General features: G+C 36.4%; 1 protein-coding gene across 6 annotated transcripts in view; it reads left to right on the forward strand.

Annotated features, from left to right (window-relative positions):
- The window catches only part of LOC113010475 (pituitary adenylate cyclase-activating polypeptide type I receptor-like), a 33473-nt gene extending 16361 nt beyond the window's left edge, over positions 1-17112 (forward strand). For 3 of the 6 annotated variants that reach the window (XM_026149540.1, XM_026149539.1, XM_026149541.1), the window contains exons 4-15: positions 388-498; positions 594-694; positions 779-876; positions 2361-2493; positions 3804-3957; positions 5880-5940; positions 6985-7054; positions 7356-7447; positions 8132-8215; positions 10060-10189; positions 11687-11728; positions 13089-17112. In XM_026149540.1, the coding sequence (XP_026005325.1) occupies positions 388-498; positions 594-694; positions 779-876; positions 2361-2493; positions 3804-3957; positions 5880-5940; positions 6985-7054; positions 7356-7447; positions 8132-8215; positions 10060-10189; positions 11687-11728; positions 13089-13313 (1301 nt within the window). In that variant the 3' untranslated portion in view covers positions 13314-17112. The remainder of the gene's footprint in view (positions 1-387; positions 499-593; positions 695-778; positions 877-2360; positions 2494-3803; positions 3958-5879; positions 5941-6984; positions 7055-7355; positions 7448-8131; positions 8216-10059; positions 10190-11686; positions 11729-13088) is intronic. The other 3 variants (XM_026149542.1, XM_026149544.1, XM_026149545.1) reach the window with 3 other exon arrangements.
- The last annotated feature ends 1681 nt before the right edge of the window (positions 17113-18793 follow it).

Consider the following 18793-nt stretch of genomic DNA (forward strand, 5'->3'; position numbering starts at 1 on the left):
TTTCATTCTAATTCCATTGTTATCATTCAAATTCCATTGTTTGTTCCCAAATTCTGTTGTTTTCATTCAAATTCCGTCGTTTTCATTTTAAAATGTGTGTGTCTGAGAAAATATAATAGAGCCGTCTGGAGCATGTGGAGAAAGAACTCTTCAAAGGGGTAATGCCTCGTTTTAGTCAAGTAGTAACACTGGTCGGTAATAAAATGATCTGAGATTGGTTAAGAGAGGTCATAACATTTGAAAGTTGCTTCCTTGGTTTTTATCATTTTGCCAAGAAAATGCTAGATATCTTTAGAAACTGAACTGTTTTACCACCATTTAAATTTTCCTGAATTCTTAGTTTTTTTTTAATTTTAGTTGCTCTGTTTCCTTTCCGTTGCCTGTCAGCATGTGATTGGATGTGGGACAATCTTACCTGCTGGCAAGCGGCCAATGTTGGGGAGGTTGTGGAGGTTAACTGTCCGGAGCTCCTTCATGACTACACGGTCCCTGAAGATGGTGAGTGGCAACACCATATTCGGATAGTCTTATTTGAACATCAAGTTTCTTTTCATTCAGCGCAGTTTTATTCAGGCATATTTTTTTATTTGCAGAAATGGGGAAGGTCAGTCGTAACTGTACTGAATATGGATGGTCAGAGCCTTTTCCTCACTATGCGGAAGTCTGTTTCTTCTATGACAACACTACCAAACTTGTAAGGCTTTGTGGATCTTTTTATTCCATATGGCATGTACTGTATATCAAGTACACAGACTCATTCTCTGTCTTTCTCCATTAGGATCCATACTACGCATCAGTCAAAGCCCTCTACACAGTCGGCTACAGCACGTCGCTTGTGTCTCTGACTACAGCCATGGTTATTCTCTGCAGGTTCAGGTGAGCTTTCTGAGCATCCATCCATCCATCCATCCATTTCTAATCCATCTCCAGAAGTCCTTCACCCCAGCAACACTTTCAAGCAGATTGGCATGCCCTGAAAATCTCCAAAGGAAGGTGTCCAATATGGACCCAGATGCCCCGACCGCTTCAGCTGGCTCCTTTCAAACACAGAAAAGCAGCAGTTCTGCTCTGAGCTCCCTTCAGATGTCCGAGCTCCTCACTTATCTCTAAGACTTTGCTAAAAGCATTTTGGAGTCCACTTGGGTCCTGGTGACAGATGTTGCAGATGATTGCAGATGTTCTTGTCTCTGCCAGGTTTCTTAGGACTCATCCGTGGAGACTTTACATTACAATGCACCAACTATGCACCCTAGGCAGTGAATTTCAAGCAGACTTCAAAGAAGTATAACAGAGCTGATTATGTCACTATGATGTCTCCACAGCTGTCCATGTATGCGACAGGTTCAGGCCTAGCTACCCTACACAGGAACCTCATTTCACTTCATTGTATTTGTGACCTCACTATTTCTGTCATTGCTCAGATCCCATTACTTTAGGTAAAGGTTGGAACTTTGATGGACTAGAAAATCAATCATTGATAGGAAAAATATGTTCACAATTTTTTTAACTATTTAAATAACAAACTTGAGTTTGTGACAAAGTTTATTCAAAAGTAGCTTTTTTGTGTGTTTGTTGTTTCAAACATTCAAGCAAAAATCTATATCATTAGTCCAACAGGAGAAGAATATTGTACTTTGATCAGTTATTACTAGAAGCTTTGATCATTATATAAATCATTATATTTATGTATATTCATTGAAAATAAATATCTTTAGATTCTTTAGGTTCTGGCTCTATACCTTTAGTTTCAATGACGGGCTTAATGACAGAGTCTTTAAAATTCACCCTGTTTTTACTCACTGACTAAAAGCTTGGAATCATGGAAGGGTAATGATGCGCATTTTATAGACAGTTTATTCTGAAAGGCATTTATTGGATTGTGTTTAGTTATTCATAAAGTAAAACCTTAAGCTTAAGAGGAAAATGCAAAATTCTCTTTACTTTCTTATTGCTACACAAATGCCCAGTGTGTGTGTGGGAAACTGTCAGACCTAAACCTCCCTAATGCACCACCAGATGGGTGTGGCAGTGGTTGTTTTAAGGCCACCCCACCATAAATCTTAAGGTTCAAAGACACCAATAATATCCAGTTGCAGCTTTAACATGTTTCTATCTTAGAGGTCCCTGTTCAGGGACCAGCCCTTATCTGTTATTAGAGCAAAGCTCGTCAGCATTTTTAAGTTTGCAAACACGGCACATTCAGGGATTTTTAGTTAAAGTTGCAAGAACAGGCTTTCAGATTGAATTCCACAAGGTTTCATGTGGTAATTTCTAAATCATCGCGGAGCTGGAAGGGTTAAACAGAGCACAGATGTAAAGACAAGATAAAGATGTGTATATGTCCTTTCTCATCTCTCCAGGAAGCTCCACTGCACCAGGAACTTTATTCACATGAATCTGTTTGTGTCCTTCATTTTGAGAGCCATCTCAGTCTTCATCAAGGACGGCGTGTTGTACGCTCAGGAAGACAGCGACCATTGCTTCGTGGACACAGTCAGTAACAACAACCATATATATATATATATATATATAGATATATACATATATATATATATATATATATATATATATATATATATATATATATATATATATATATATATATACACACACATATATATATATATATATATATACATATATACTATGTCGGCATCATAATACAAACTTCACCTGCTGCTGATGGTGTTAATCACTTCCAGAGGAAGCAATTGTGACTGCTGTTTTAGTGATTAATGGAAAATTGGTAGTTTTCAGTTTCCAAGGTTAATTAGATCATTAATTTTAATTTAAAGCCAATTGTTTTAAGCTGAAGCCTTTAATATTCTAAACAGTCCCTGCTCTGACAAAATAAGTGGACACTAGAGTCAGTAAAATACATGTCCTGGTTTATCGGGTGTACCGCCAAAATCCAGCCAATCAGGTTATAAAGAAAATGGGCATAAAAAAATATGGCCAGGCTTGTTTTGTTTGAGATACAGCGAGAGCTCGAGAACGCCTGAGAAATACGTCTCCTCCAGCGTTTCCTGTTTGCCGTTCACCTTTGAAAGAACTTCAATCAGATGCAAATTTTACAAAAAGCAAACATGCTATTAGATGACTAATACTCCCTGATTACAAATGCAGAACAAGCTCTTAGCCTTTGTCTGATAAGAATACATTGTTCACTATTGTTAAGCAGCCATGATAAATAAACCTAATTAGATGCGCTAATGGCTTTAGCAAGACCAGTGGAAATCTTCTGCTAGAGTCTTATTAACATATCAATGGCTACTTTGCCCTTTTTTTCCCGTTTCTTTTTTTTTCTGAAATCAAACACTTTACCACTGTTGCCATGGTGATCACAGGTCATTGTCATGGCAGTACAGAGAATCAGATCAGTCCTGTAATTGGTTGACCCCACAGTGTATATGGACTTTAGTCATTAACACAGTGTCATCACATGACACTTCGCCTGGCATGTAGGTGCTGGGGGAGATCATTTGCATATTAGCTCATCGGGTCGTGCTAAATATTTAGGGTTATTACCGTCCTGTGCGGTGCGCTGTCGCCTTGTTGTTTACATGGATAATGTCACTCTGACATTTGGGGTCTATTGCTTTTGAATAAATAACCATTGACCATTTAAACACAACTTTTCTGTTTAGAGAAGAAGAAACAAGATTATCATAATTAACTTCACTGAAATTTTGAAGATTATTTTTCTTGTTTAGATTAATATTGGTACAGAATCTTCTAAGATAATAATTGTTTCATACAGATAGGTAATCACAACTTATCTCCTAACGTGTCTTCATATGCAGGTGGCATGTAAAGCAGTGATGGTTTTCTTCCATTACTGTGTCATGTCCAACTATTTCTGGCTGTTCATTGAAGGTCTGTATCTCTTCACTCTGCTGGTGGAGACTTTCTTTCCCGAGAGACGCTACTTCTACTGGTATACCATTGTTGGGTGGGGTAAGTAGACATTTTTGCTTGATTATCATTATTGCCATAAAGTGGTGACTAATTTACATGACTGGCCATTTTATTACTATTATATTCCTTTTACTATATATTCCTGTTTAACAGCTTGTTAGTGCAAATATTTAATATCTATCTAGCTCATTTGTTGGGATTTTCCTATACTCCACCTCTAGATCAGCGGTCCCCAACCTTTTTTGTGCCACAGACCGGTTTATACCCAACAATATTTTCACGGACCGGCCTTTAATGTGTCGCGGATAAATACAACAAAATAAAACTAGTACCGGTACAGAAAAAAAGATTTATTCATAACACACGTGAAAACCGAGTTAACGAACAAAAAGATAACAAAATAACGCTGAAAACCGACAAAAACCCTGAAAACCATACATTTCACACCTGAGCCTGAACTCTTGCGGCCCGGTACCAAACGACTCACGGACCGGTACCGGTCCGAGGCCCGGGGGTTGGGGACCGCTGCTCTAGATGGTTCACAGAGAATGTTTTTGAAAAAAGACAAGAAAATATCCACTGAGCTAAAGAAAAGCCGTGTTGATGCCAGAGGTCAGAGAAAATTTGCCAATCTGCTTTGAGCTGATGGGAAGACAACAAATAGCAGTTGTTATAAATCTAATATGCAGAAGAGAATCTCTGAATCAAACCCTGAAGCAGATGGGCTACAGCAGCAGAGACCAAACTGGGTACCTCTCCTGTCAGCTAAATACAGGAAGCAACAACTCACATTTTGATGAGTCTCAATTTCTGCTGCTACATTTGGATGAATCAGAATTTGGTGTAAACAAAATGAAAGCTTGGATCTTTCTGCCTTGTATCAACGGTTGACACTACTGGTGGTGTTATGCTGGGGAGGACATTTTGGGGCTCCTTAGTACCAATTGAGCATTGTTTAAACTGCTAACCACGTCAGTCACTTTATGACCACTGTGCCATCTTCTGATGGCCTCTTCCATCAATTCAAACTGGTTTTTCGAACATGACAAAGAGTTCACTGTACTCAAAGTCATCAATTCTCAGTCCAACAGATCACCTTTGGGATGCGGTGGAATGAGAATGTTATGCTGTCATGTCAATATGGACCAAAGTCTCTGTGAGGAACGTTTCCAGTACCTTGTTAATTTTATCCCGTGAAGAATTAAAGACATTAATTAGGCAAAAGGGGACCATTGCTGAGTTACTAATCAGATTGTGAATTTTAAATTTTGTGCTGTTTACCATTTAAAATTTTGTTTATTATCTATTATATCTTCTGCACTGTATAGTTTTGATAAAAGATTTTTTTTAAAGCAAGTGGTGTTTTCTTTCTCAGTTGCTTGAGGTCTTGTTTAAACTTTTTTATAGCTGTTTGTTTGCCTTTGCGAGATTAGTGAAATTTGCCATTAAATGTTTTAAATATTGGCGAAACAAAGCTGAAGTAGGGAAATACGCAAATCTGATTGTGATTGTAGCCTTTGATACAGGGTATATCAGAAAGAATCATCCAATTTCAAAGTGCTTTAATTCCACGGCTGTTCTATCAAAACTATCAAAACATATATTGTTAGACAGAGAAGAGTCGTGAGTTTCACGCGGTTGCAGGTATGTAATGTAACAACAGCGGTGGCTGTTCAGACATGTTTGCAAAAACATATTTGACTTGGACTTGGCTTTGAGATAAGCCGTGCATCTGGAGGGAAAAACGTTGAGTGCCTTAACTTTATATACATGTATTTTAAATTTGTTCATTACTTTAAAAATATAGCCTTTTGAAATCGGATGATTCCTTTTGATTCCTGTGTTTATGTCTAAAGACGAGATTTGACTAGTAGCAACTATGGCAGTCACATTAACATTGTGCATTTTATTTCTGTTTTACTTTTTCTGTTTTTTTTATTTCTGTTTTTTCATGATTACAGGAACTCCCACAATTTGTGTGACTGTTTGGGCTGTTCTGAGGCTCCATTTTCATGACACTGGGTATGTCTGGACTCCTCTTCCCCACCTTTAGTCACTGAAACTAAGTGCATATAATCTTTCTGCTGCTTTACAGTCCTTTTCCACTGTAATTTAGAAGCAGAGATTATACATTATTATTTCACAATATTTATTGGATTTTGTAGTAACTATTAGTTATGCTCTAGATTTCAGAATCAGCCAATATTTGATTTATTATGAATACATTTCAAACAGGGCTCGAGAGCCATGGAGTAAAACTCAGTATCCATTAATACTGGTCTTCTTATATTATATTAGATAATTACACATTATTAGATACATTGTTTGATAATATCAGATAATGTTACAATAGATTATAATATTGGTTACTTTTACAATGATTTTTATCTTTTTTTGCTTTTGGTGCCCTTTAAGCAGGAGCCTCTTTTATGTGTGAACACTGGCACCTGTAAGTCTTTTTCCATGTGAAACTAGTTGCTTATTAACGATCACAAAGAACCGTCAGGACTGTTATATAAACACAGGTGTCATATTATTAGCCACACAGGCCAGAAAACCTCTTTTAGTTTTATTAAAATCATTTTTTAATAATATATTTTCATTAAGAAATTTACAATATAATTAATGTAATCAGTGTAACTGATATTGACAGAGGTTTGGTGATGTTTACATGAGAAGTTTTAGCCATTCTTATTAGCAAAATACTGATGACAATACTGATAATATTTGCCATTATGAAATTTCTCCCTTTGTTGGGTACGTTAAGCCTCTGTTGAGTGCTCGGTTATTGCATCCTTTTTCATCATTTTTGAGCACAATATGTGATGTAATACAAGTGTAAGAAAACAAAAAACCATCTGATAGTATTAAGCTAAGTTTGTAACTCAGTTTTTCATTCTCAGTTATTGAGAGTTTTTCCTTTCATTTTAAATCCTCCTCACTAATTTGAGTATTTGGTGTATTATAATTGAAACCTGGCTCATTGTTTGGCAAACTATGAGGTTGTGCATTACCTAATGTCTGAAGCATGGTGTATGATTACTGAAATGTACTGTTGGCCTCCAGATGCTGGGATACGAATGAGAACACTGCCCTCTGGTGGGTGATCAAAGGACCTGTGGTGGCATCTATAATGGTATGACACTTACTGGTTGCTCATTCAGTTTTCCTTTTATTAACTTGCTCACCTGCAAATGCAAAAGCTAAATGTCAAAGGCTTTCTTACAGTGGCCCCAGTTTAAATCCTATCTATCCTAATGTGGTGTGAAACAAAAGGGAAAATAATTTTTTATAGACAAGCGTGTGATTGAGTAGACCAGTTTTAAAGGCAACCAGCAACCTCTGCTTGCTACTTCCTCAGGAAGAAAACCAAGCAGAGAAGGGAAAGACCTAATGTTCAACTGACCGCAGTGAAAATATTTTCTGTTTCATGTCAGATCAATTTCGTCCTCTTCATTGGAATAATCGTGATCCTGGTCCAGAAGCTGCAGTCGCCTGATATCGGAGGAAATGAATCGAGCATTTACCTGTAAGTTACAATCGGTGGGGTTAAACGTGAGTTCAAAAATGTCAAAATTTGGATGAAGAATTTATGCTTTAATAAATTTGATTGCTGCAGTTTTCTAGATCTTGCAACCCTGCTACTCACAGAGCTAGGATTCAGAATTTTAAGTTAAGGCTGGCACTATTACTTTTTTTCATCTTGTCAAAAAATCCCAAAACCAGCATCAAAAGACCAAAAAGACCAAAACCTACAACCAACTGACCCTACAGAAGGTACCATCTGTATATTAAAAGCTGGGTGATATTTTTATAGATGCTAACATATTAAATGCATATGTTGCACAAGGGTTATTTTCTCTCTTGTGAGTGTCACAAACATGTCAATCCAGCCATTTTTTGTAATACTCTGTGATAACCTCTGACATGTCTGCCTAGATTATTTTTTTTAAAATTTCAGATTCATTTGTAGAACCCAGTGTCAGGAAGTTTGAACCTCATTATGGAGTTGTACTGTATCCAGACATCACTCCTGCTCCCCTCCCATCGGATAGTATCTTTGGAGGCCCAGCAGATAATACTTTTGTCTTCTGCAGCTTAGACCTGAGTGTGCATGACCGAGTGTGGAGATGTGTGTGCGCGTGACACTGTGCGTCTGTGTCCCTAAAGACATTGTCTTTGTTGTATTGTGTGTTGTCTTTGTGCTGTGTAGCAGCTGTGCTCAGAAATGCTTCAGTGAGCCCACACAGGCTGTTCAGCATTCGTGCAGGATGTCAGAGTTATCCACCATCACACTGTAAGTGTGTGTGTGTGTGTGTGTGTGTGTGTGTGTGTGTGTGTGTGTGTGTGTGTGCGTGCGTGCGTGCGTACGTGCGTGCGTCCGTGTGTGTGTGTCAGTTTCTGTCTTCTGTTCACTGCATGTGTGTGTCTATGTGTGTGTGTGTGTGTGTGTGTGTGTGTGTGTGTGTGTGTGTGTGTGTGTGTGTGTGTGTGTGTGTGTTTGTATCTTACACCAGGGGCTCTTAAAGTTTTAGGGGTTTTTAATTGTCAATGCATTACCTCACTCACAAAACAGAACAAATCTAATCAGTGCTCATGCTTTTGAAAATGTTCTAATCAATAAGTTATGAAAGGACTCATTTACGGTTAATTTCTGTTTGTTTAGATTTATATTTCTGGTGCTGTTTTTTATTATTATAGTTACTATTAGTTGCATATCTCCTTCCATTATGATAAAACATTTAAAAGAATTTGACATTTTGGGATATTGTTTACTTGTTTTCTTGCTCAGAGTTGGATGACCAACACCTTTTTATTAGCTAAGCAAGAGTAAACAGTATAACCTCACTATACACTTTTAATCCATAAACTGCCAAAAAAAAAAGTTTAGATTCAGGTAAATATAGACAATGTGTTAAATATTAAGCTGTGAGGATTCAGAAATATCTAAATAAGTGTTTGTTACCTGAACTTGCACTGTTAAAAATAATAATATTTTTTTAATAGTGTAAGTTTATATTAAGAAAAAACAGTATGTAGAAAATTTCTGCATTTCAAAACATCACATATATTTTTAGAGATTTCTTTTTACAGTGTGCACTTTCTCTATTCCCACTTTAGGTGCTAAGCTAGCGTCACACTAAGTGGACAGATAAACAGGTGACCTTCTCCTGTAACTCTCAGCAAGAAAACGAGTCAAACTCTAGTTGTGAAACTATTTCATAAGGACCCCTGGCGACACTGGACCGCACTGTAGAAACCACTGTTTTGCACAGTTGTGTCCACCAAGTGTTTGTCTGTATTGTGCCGTTGATATTGTGCGTCAGCCAGTGTTCCATCATACACGCCACAGTGTAATGACACAGCTTTATGTGACTGCCATAAAGTATCAAACACAGCGGCAGTTGAGTGCGTTCTTGCCGGTGTCTTGACCTAAAAAGAACTGATACATTAAAATAAACCTCAATCGTAAAGTTAAGAATGGATGTGTGGTGCTATTTTATTTTTCTGACTGTCAACAAATCCAGTCAACTACTTCTGACCTAATATTATAGAGCTTAAACAGCTGGGCTATGCTGATTTTTAGTCGCTAAAACTGGGCTAAGCAGTACAATTTTTAGGTGATTTAGAATATTTATTTATGCATGACCGTGTATGTGAAACTGAAAATAAACTGTAGTGCTTGTTAAAAAAAAAGTTCATCTAAAAACAGGAGAACATCATTGATCTTTTTTTATATATACTGGCTAGAAATGAGGGGCTTTAGACTACAACAAAGCAGTTTGTTGTTGGTTTTGGTCTTTTCAGTGGGTTTGTTGACATTAAGAAAAATACAGAATACCACCAGCCTTTACCTCGAACACTTTAAGTATTTATTAAATCCTCTTTTTTTATACAAAGCTGAGGATTAATATATTATTATATTAATATATAAATTTTAATATATTTTTAATATATCAATATATAAATTTGCAGCTTAATGAAACATTTAAGAAACAGTATAGTAGTGAAATGTGGCACAGCATTACATCAGCAATGCATCTCTAGCGTCACCTGACCAGCTCCAGTAAATCTACATTAAAACAACTTTGATTTGTGTCTCACTCAATCTCATTAAACTATTTGTTGTTGTTTGTTCAGGCGTCTGGCACGCTCCACCCTCCTGCTCATCCCTCTCTTTGGTATTCACTACACCGTGTTCGCCTTCTCACCTGAAGATGTCAGTAAGAGGGAGAGGCTTGTGTTCGAGCTGGGCCTTGGATCCTTCCAGGTACGCTCCTGCAGCTCCTTCATCATCCAGTTTTACTTAAAGAAGAGATCCCAGATGATGAATGAGTGAACGTAATGGGACAATAAATCATTTGAATATAGAAGATACAGCAGAATCTTAAGGAGAGTTTTAGTAATATCCAAAAGTTATCTTCTGCAGTCATTATCAACAGCTATGAAAAGTGAAGAGGAGCTAAGTACATACCCCATAAAGCCTTTTTACTGGAAGCAGTTGTGAAACTGTGAAAGTAATATTGGGCAGCACATTAAGCAGTAAGAATAACAAATTAATGCTATAAAGCTACATGCAGTTAAACACAATGCCGTTAAAATGAGCCCTGCAGCAATTAAACTGGATTTATAAAAGGATAAAATAGATGGAAACAATTATTCTATATTGTCTCCGATGCCAGGAGGAAATGTGTTTATCAGTGAAAGATCAGCATCAGTAATGATGAAAAAAAGACTAAAATATCTTCAGTGACTCACTTAAATTATTTTGTTTGTTTCATCCAATAAGATGCCATTAGGGGGTGATCAGCTAACATGCTAGGTAGTCAATTTCTTTTGTGTTTTTACATTTTTGACAGCACACTGAGGAACACATTTATAGACAATTGTTTTTGTTAAAGTAAAGCTACATGTAGATACAATGGTCGACAATTTCACTGGCTCTATTTTTCTAAAGTTGAGAGTTCATGATAGGCTTTTCTAAGTCTGTCCTTTTTCTAACGAAAAGCAGGCACGGCTGTCATCATCTTCCTAGTGCAGGTTAACCCTTTACCTTCATTTGCATTTGATTTATTTTGTGCAAAGTCATCAAAGGGTGACTTGAGAAGGCATTGTAAATTTTATTGGAAAAGAAAGTGCCTTGGAGTTCTTTGAGGATTTAGCGTATGTTTATCCTTTTCAAAGAACACCTTAAACAGAAGCAGTTTGAATCCAGGAAGTGCTCCTTCTCAGGAACAGTTGAACATTTATTTTATGCGTATAGTATTTATTTGATGAGAAAGATAAAATGCCAAACCTTATAATGGTTTTGTTCATTTTCTTTTTTAAAAATTATGGCTTTTTGTCATGCATTTTGTTAGGCCTTGGTCACCTTAGCTGGCAGTAAACTGACAGAGACAGGTATCTGTGGCAGATATGTCTTATCAGCCTGGTCACTTACAAAATGGTAGATGTAAATATAACCATTAGTTGTAGGTAAAACTAACTGCTGGTGGCCAATTTTTCCAAATAATGTACTTTGATATACATTTAACATCCCAAATACTGAAGAGACCTGTACGTTGTGCACAGCAAAAGCAGAAGTCAGTTTTCCTCTTTCTTTTCTCTTACAGTGCTTATAACATCAGTGCTATACATATATAGCACAGCTGTCATAAGTGTTGCTTGATTATATTAAATGTATATATTACCACAGTTAGATTAAACTGAATCTCGAGCAAATTTTCTCTCATTTCTCTTTCAATTTTCTCTCCATCCTCCTCCTCAGGGTTTTGTGGTGGCTGTCCTCTACTGTTTCCTCAATGGAGAGGTAAGCTTCCCCCTTATTTATTCATATACACGCTCACTTCTTCATAGTATTTTTTATAATAGTTCTTGTGCTTGCAATTTCAGGATGAATCTCTGTGCTTATAATCCTACCCAAATTAATATAACTTAATATAAATTTTATCACCATTTAATAAATTTTGTATAATATACAATTAGTTGTAATATACATTAGTTGTAAGCAAATATGAGGACAGATAGTATAACTTCTCCCATGAAGCATCTGCAAGTGATGCAGAAGCAATCTGTCTGTTTAATCATATAGTGTAAGAAATATTAAAAATCTAATGAGTTATTTTATATTTATGTAAAGCATTAGTTGCTGGCCAGTGTTGAAAAAAGTGTGCCTTCTGAGAACTGATGACCTTTTTCCATATTTTCCCCAGATCAGCTATAATTTAAAAAATAAAGTAATTTTAAATTAGAATCTTAAAAAGTCTTTCAGTTCTAACGTTTTATATATCAGGACATAATAAAAAAAATATTGTCCTTACCAGGTTCGAAAATTATTTGAATACAGATGATCAAGAACACACACTCCACTTTGTTCCAGATGTCTTTTGGTTTGTTCAGATGCAGTTTTGCAAAAACTAAACTGAGGCTTCCTCTTCACAACTCTTTGAAACAGGCCATATTTATTATAATTTTCTGATAGTACTGTCATGATCTTTAACATTTAACATGCTGAGATCCATAAAGAGAGATATGCTGGGTCTTGGGGTTTTTGCAGTTTCTCTGAGCACTGCATGGTCAGACATTGGGATATTGTCTTGGTTGTTTTCCACTTTTGAATATTTTTTCTCACTGTAGAATGATGGACTTGAGTTTGTTGACCTTATAACTCTTTCCAGATTGAGCAGCAGCAACAATTGCTTATTTAAGTTGGTTGCCAATGTCTGTCTCTGGAAAACACAAGAACCTGAAAAGTCAAAATAAGTCTTTTTATAGAGGTGCTCACACTTGCTGGTTATCAGATAATTAAGGTCATTCAATTATCAGTACCTCACTTCTACTTACCCTGTTAATTCCTCAGGAAGGGGAAAAGGTATAGATAGTTTTTCATACACAACTTCTCCATTATTCATATTTACTTAATTTTAATACCTGCTAAGAACCAGATTTTTTTTAATACTATGTCCTGATACATAAAACGTTGGAATTATTATCTATTATAAAAGCCATGTTATATTACAGTCCCAAATCCCAAAAAGTTGGCATGCGTGCATGTCTTTCGAACGCTCTAGATCACATTAGGAAACTCTTCTTTCTAAAAACCTCACCTTTACTGTACCTTTTCGTGGAGCTGGTACAGCTTAAAGTACATTAAAAATGACCTTGTGAAGTTTCTCCCTGAAGGTGCAATCGGAGATCAAGAGGAAATGGCGCAGCTGGACGGTGAACCGGTACTTTGCTGTGGACCTGAAGCAGCAGAGGCATCCTTCGTTGGCCAGCAGTGGAGTGAACGGCGGGACTCAACTGTCGATCCTCAGCAAGAGCAGCTCGCAGATACGCATGTCGAGCCCGCTGGCGGAGAATGCCAACATCAGCCTCCCGACCTGAGCATCTGATTTGCTAGAATCAACTTCAAGGTGCCGTTCCACTTACCTACATCAGACCAACCAGAGCAGACCAAAGTGGCCCCTCAAACCTCTTGCATGTAGTTAATTCACCTTTAGAAAATTAATCTTTCTGAAAACATTTACTGGAGATTTTATGTCTTTATCATTTAATATTGAAGTAATATATTTAATTTATCTCACTACCTTAGACTACTTTAGGTTGCAATTTATATGATTAATGACTTAAAATGAATATTTTTGCACAACTTAAATTACATTTTATTGATTTAAACTCTCTTTATATAATATTTCCCCCTTTTATTGTTTTATTTACATTCAGATAGGAGATGGTGCCACAAGAGACACTATTAAAATAATAATAATAATACATTTTAAGAAATAAATAGCTTGACATAAAGTATGGGGTCATATTTGGCTGTTGGTGTAAAGTAAATGTGCTTCAAAGTGCCAAACTGGTTGCCTGACTGGATTTCATTACAGCCCAAAGTTAATTATCAACCAAACGTTCGCCTTGCTTGTAAAAAATGCTCATTGTTTAAATGTTTTGTCTTGAATTTAAACATTTTCTACTTTCAGCCGTAAGTACAGAGTATGTCAAAATATAACTTATATATAAAGAAAAAAAAACAACTCATGGATTGTGTAAATAGTGACTTTTAGTGTCTAGATCAGAATTTCTTTATTTAGGATAACGCAGTATTGTTATGACCTTTTCAAATAAAAGGAACTGGAGCCCAGATCTGTAGACTACATCCCATATCCAGAGGACCCAGAAGATCCTGCCCACTCTAGTCTGGACTATTTTTTGTATGAAATGAAAAATAAAAACACATACAGTATATATAAAAGAGATGTGAACGAACAGTGTTTCCCAACCTTGGGAATCCCAAGATTAGATTGAATTAGAGGGACTGTGAGATGTTAGCCATAATGTGGACATTAATATTGGTTTGTTTTTCCTTCTAGTTCCTCATCTTGATGCTTAAAATAAGCAGCCTGTCCTCACAGAGTGTGATGATGGGTTGTGAGTTGACTTAGTTTTGTTTTAAGCGGTTACAGATCAGAAAGGTTGGGAACCACTGGTCTACTATCTGAACCAACTAGAGCCTTTAGCTGCTCTACTAGTGGAGCTCGAGTCCCCTTTTCCCTTTTCAGACAGATTTTTTTTGCAAACTGTGAACATAAACAGTACACGTGCCATATAGTGGATGCTTTCACCCAAAGCTCTTCATAGTGCCATGAGTTTAAATGTACATCGTTTTATTGTAGGGGAAAGATTCCCACTGTCAACATGCTCTTGAACATAACAGATTTCATTGTCTCTTGATCTCTTTCCTCCAAGCTTGAGACCATTGTGCCATAATAAATTGTTCCTACTCTAATTTTAACCATCCTACGCTCATATTCCAAAGTGCCTAGTCGGTCACAAATAGCTATCATTTTTACATTTTTACAGGTAATCTAAAGGTGCAGCGAGTCATTTCAAAGAATGTACAGAGTGGTGGATTTCAGTGTAGATTGAAGAAAATATGCTTTTTCCATTGTGTGTCTCAAAACTTTATTAGTGAATTTCTCATCATTGTCAGTTTATTAACTTACACACAGTGTAAAAAGAGTCCTGCTGTGTAGTTTTCCATAATTTTTATTTATTTTATTTATCTCTTGGTTTACAGCCATGATGTATCTACAACACTCATTTTAGCAGCAATGTGAAAGATAAATGGCTTCAAAACAAAACAAAAAAACAAGTGGTGTAACAGTCAACATTAAAGGCTTTAATGTGACAGCTCTTGACAATCGCTGATTTTTGCTCATTTTTCTGTTTTGTTTGTGCAAAAAACAGACTGAGAAACAATAATTGTACAAGTGGGAAAATTATTTAATAGAATAAAATGTGAAATGATGTAAACAAAAATAGTTTTTTCACCATATTTATTTTATGTACCATCATAGTTGGATTCTAAGAATGTAGTATCTTTGAACAATGAATTGATGATACTTTACAGATAAGGATGTATATTTATTTTCCATGAAATGGTGCCATGTAAAGTGACTATATGTACAGTATACATGCTTTTTTGTGCATAAAACATAGTTGTGGTTCTAATGTATGATTTCATTATTTTGAGTGATGTGGTGTTCTTGGTCTAAGTGCCATAAATGTAGTGTCAGAAGAAGTGAGAGTGGGAGATGCATAGCAAAGTCTCTCACTCTAGAGAAAGACAAAAAACACAAGAAGCAGATGCAACCTCTGAAAAGTAACATTATATCAAATGCATCATCTTTGCAGCTTGTGGACAGTAGAGTGAGGACAACAGACAGGGGACATGATTTTATTCAAATAGATTTTTAGAGGTGGAACAAATGCAACAGACAAAACACAAAGTGTGTAAGAGAGTGTGACTTTAAACACAAACACTCTGCTGCTGCTTAAGTGTTTCTATCACCAGCCGTCACTCTGAGTGTTAAACAGCTCAGATGTAAACGACCATGTCTCAAAGCTGTTACTGTATGTGAAAAAAAGAAGAGTAAAAATGACTCCTTGCTCATTTCCGTGCTGTGTATTTGTCTACCACAGGGTGGCAGTAAAATGTTAAGGAGAGTGGACAGTTTTGACAGGCACTGTTTTGCTCATGTTTAGAAATGTAGGATAGGGGGTAGAGATGCTTATATGCCATATTTTTATTCTTTTTCTACATCTGTTTTTGTGACAAGCCCAACATTTTGATGTCCATAATAAAACTTAAATTAACATTGTTTTGTTTTTTCAATGTAGAGATATGTGTTTTTCTGTCATGCCATATCTCAAATTCCTCCCCTTCACTTTAGTGAACTGTGAACTGTGTCAGTTTTTAACCATACTGTGAGATTAGAGGAAATCTGGAGAATTTGTTTTGATTCTTAGCACTAGCTAGAGGAAAACTGAGCATTGTAGCTTTTAGCTAAATTTTGGCTAAAAGAGACCACACTGCTTTTCATAAACCTCTTCTTGCATTTATTTTAGAATTATTATAACAAACGAATGTATCAAAGAGAAACCCTGATAATTTTTTTTAATATTATATATAGAGATATATAATAGCGTGATAACACGCTTATATCTGTATGCTAGAAAAAGAAGCTATATCCAGTGATTAGGGAAACAGCTAGCCTCTGATCCTCATTTAACTCCCTATTTTATACCCATACCAAAAATACAATATATATAATTTATGAATAAACCTAAAAGGCTGTTTCCCATACCTAGTAGATTTCTACTACCTGGAAGTGACTTTTTTTACTAGAAGAGAAACCCCCCCTCCCCTTAGCTAAATAAGCTACCTGGACAGCAAGCTAATATCTTGTCTTTTTGCCAGCATTTTTAGCATCAATCTCATTTAACTTTCTGCAAAAAAAAAAAAAAAGTAAATGAGTGTTTCTAAAACTGATTAAAAAAATATTTTGACTGTAGTTATTCTATGTGGCATATCTCTGTGCTAAGATGCTGTTACTTTGGCGGTTGTGCTTGTTGAGCCGATTTTATGATGTTTTGATTGTGTGTTAAGTCTTGATTGCCAATGAATTGAATGTACCGTTGTCGCTCAGCTGCTCTTAAATGTTGCCTGCTATAAATTTGCCATAGTGTACAAATGATGTCTTTTCTTTATCATGTATGCATACTTTTGGCACACAGGTGGACCTCTTGACTAAGACCTGCAGTGTTTGTGGCTGTGATTTTGTACATTTCTTTATGTACCAGTTTTCAGTGTGTGTGTGTGTGTGTGCGTGTGTGTGTGTGTGCATCTGTGTTTGAAAGTTGGAGACTGTAATCTGTATGCATGTGTATGTAATGACAAGCATTTAAATATATGTAAATTCTCAGTTTAATGAAGAAAAAATATCTATGAACTTTCATCAAAGGTTCTACCTGTGACAGTGTGCCATGTGTAACAAGCGTTCTGGTGTCCAACATTCATGTCTCCAGTTGTGTAAAATTGACTGCAAAATAAACTTATCGGTGGTAAGTTGTTGTACTTGCAAAGAGTGTGATTCATTATTCAAAGATGGAAGATTTACTTACATTTACTATCGGTGTAAGAAGTTTACATACACATGGGTGTGAATGTCATGGCAATTTGGGGCTTTTAATAATTTCTTTGAATTGTTCTTTTTCCAGGATGAAATGATTGCACAGTATCCATCTTTAATGACTTTAAAAAAATAAGAATTATCCACACAAGGTCAAAAGTACACGTATAAGCTACATCGCCACTAATATTTGATTAAATACAGAATTGGTAGAGTTCATTTAAATTCGTTGGTTTCCTGGCATCACTTGGCTTTAAGTATAGTCCACAAATTTTCAACAGGGTCGAAGCCAAGGCTTTTAAAAAGGTCATTCCACAAGCTTAATGTTAGCCTGCTATATTCATTCCAAAACCAGATCCAAGTTTAGGATGATTGTCCTGTTAGAACACCCAATTACGTCCAAGCTTCGGGCTGTTGATCTCAGGTGATGTTGAAGAATATGGAGGTAGCACTCCATTATTCTAAACACTTTGTTGAATGTACTAGTATCACTGACAGCATAACAGTCCAAGAGCACCACCACCATGCTCCTCCAAACATACCTCGTGCTGTAGGAGCCAAATAGCTCAATCTTTATCCCATCTGACCGTAAAACTTTTTCCCCAGAAGACAAGTTGCTTGTCTATATGTGCAACTGCAAATTTCAGCCAAGCTTGAAGGCAGCGATTTTGGAATAGGGGCTTCTTTCTTGATCAGTGCCTAATCAGGCTAAGGCAATGTAATACTGGACCCACTGTGAACAGTGACGCTGGTGTTTCAGCAGTTTCCAGGCTTGAGCTTTTGTGGTTCCTGGGTTGTTCCTGAATGCCTTATCAGATCTTGGCAAAGCGGTGACACATACAAATAACTTGTACTTATGTACAGTTGTTTGAACTGATGATCTCAGAATTTGCAGATGTTTAAAAATGGCTCAAACGTTCTTCTTTTTAGAGCTTCATTGTTCCTTGGACTTTACCATTGTTCTGAGTATCGGTCAATCAAACAAAGAAAAAGAGAAACTACCAGTTGTAGTCAATTATGATTACCGATGAGAAGTTAATATGTCTTTGCTTTATCAAGTCAAAAGACATTTTAGATCCTGAATATGTACTTTTGACTCTGTGTATATTAGAGAAAATCCAAAATAGCTTAAAACTTGTGCGCCTAATTCTTGCTTCTTGTTCTTGTTTTTTTTAAGTCATTAAAGATGCATGCTGTACAATCACTCCATCCTGGAAAAAGAACCGATCAAAGAAATCATTAAGAGTCCAAAATCACCATGACAGTCACACCCATGGTGTGAAAGTCACAACTGTGGAGAAGAACAGGATTTTTGCACTACACGTATAACTTTATTGCGGGGGATTGCACCCAGTGTGAGTAACAATCTTTGTTGGTGTCTGCGCTAAAGTAACCTGAGG

The sequence above is a fragment of the Astatotilapia calliptera genome, chromosome 18 (genome assembly GCF_900246225.1).
Source record: "Astatotilapia calliptera chromosome 18, fAstCal1.2, whole genome shotgun sequence".
NCBI classification, from domain to species: Eukaryota; Metazoa; Chordata; class Actinopteri; order Cichliformes; family Cichlidae; genus Astatotilapia; species Astatotilapia calliptera.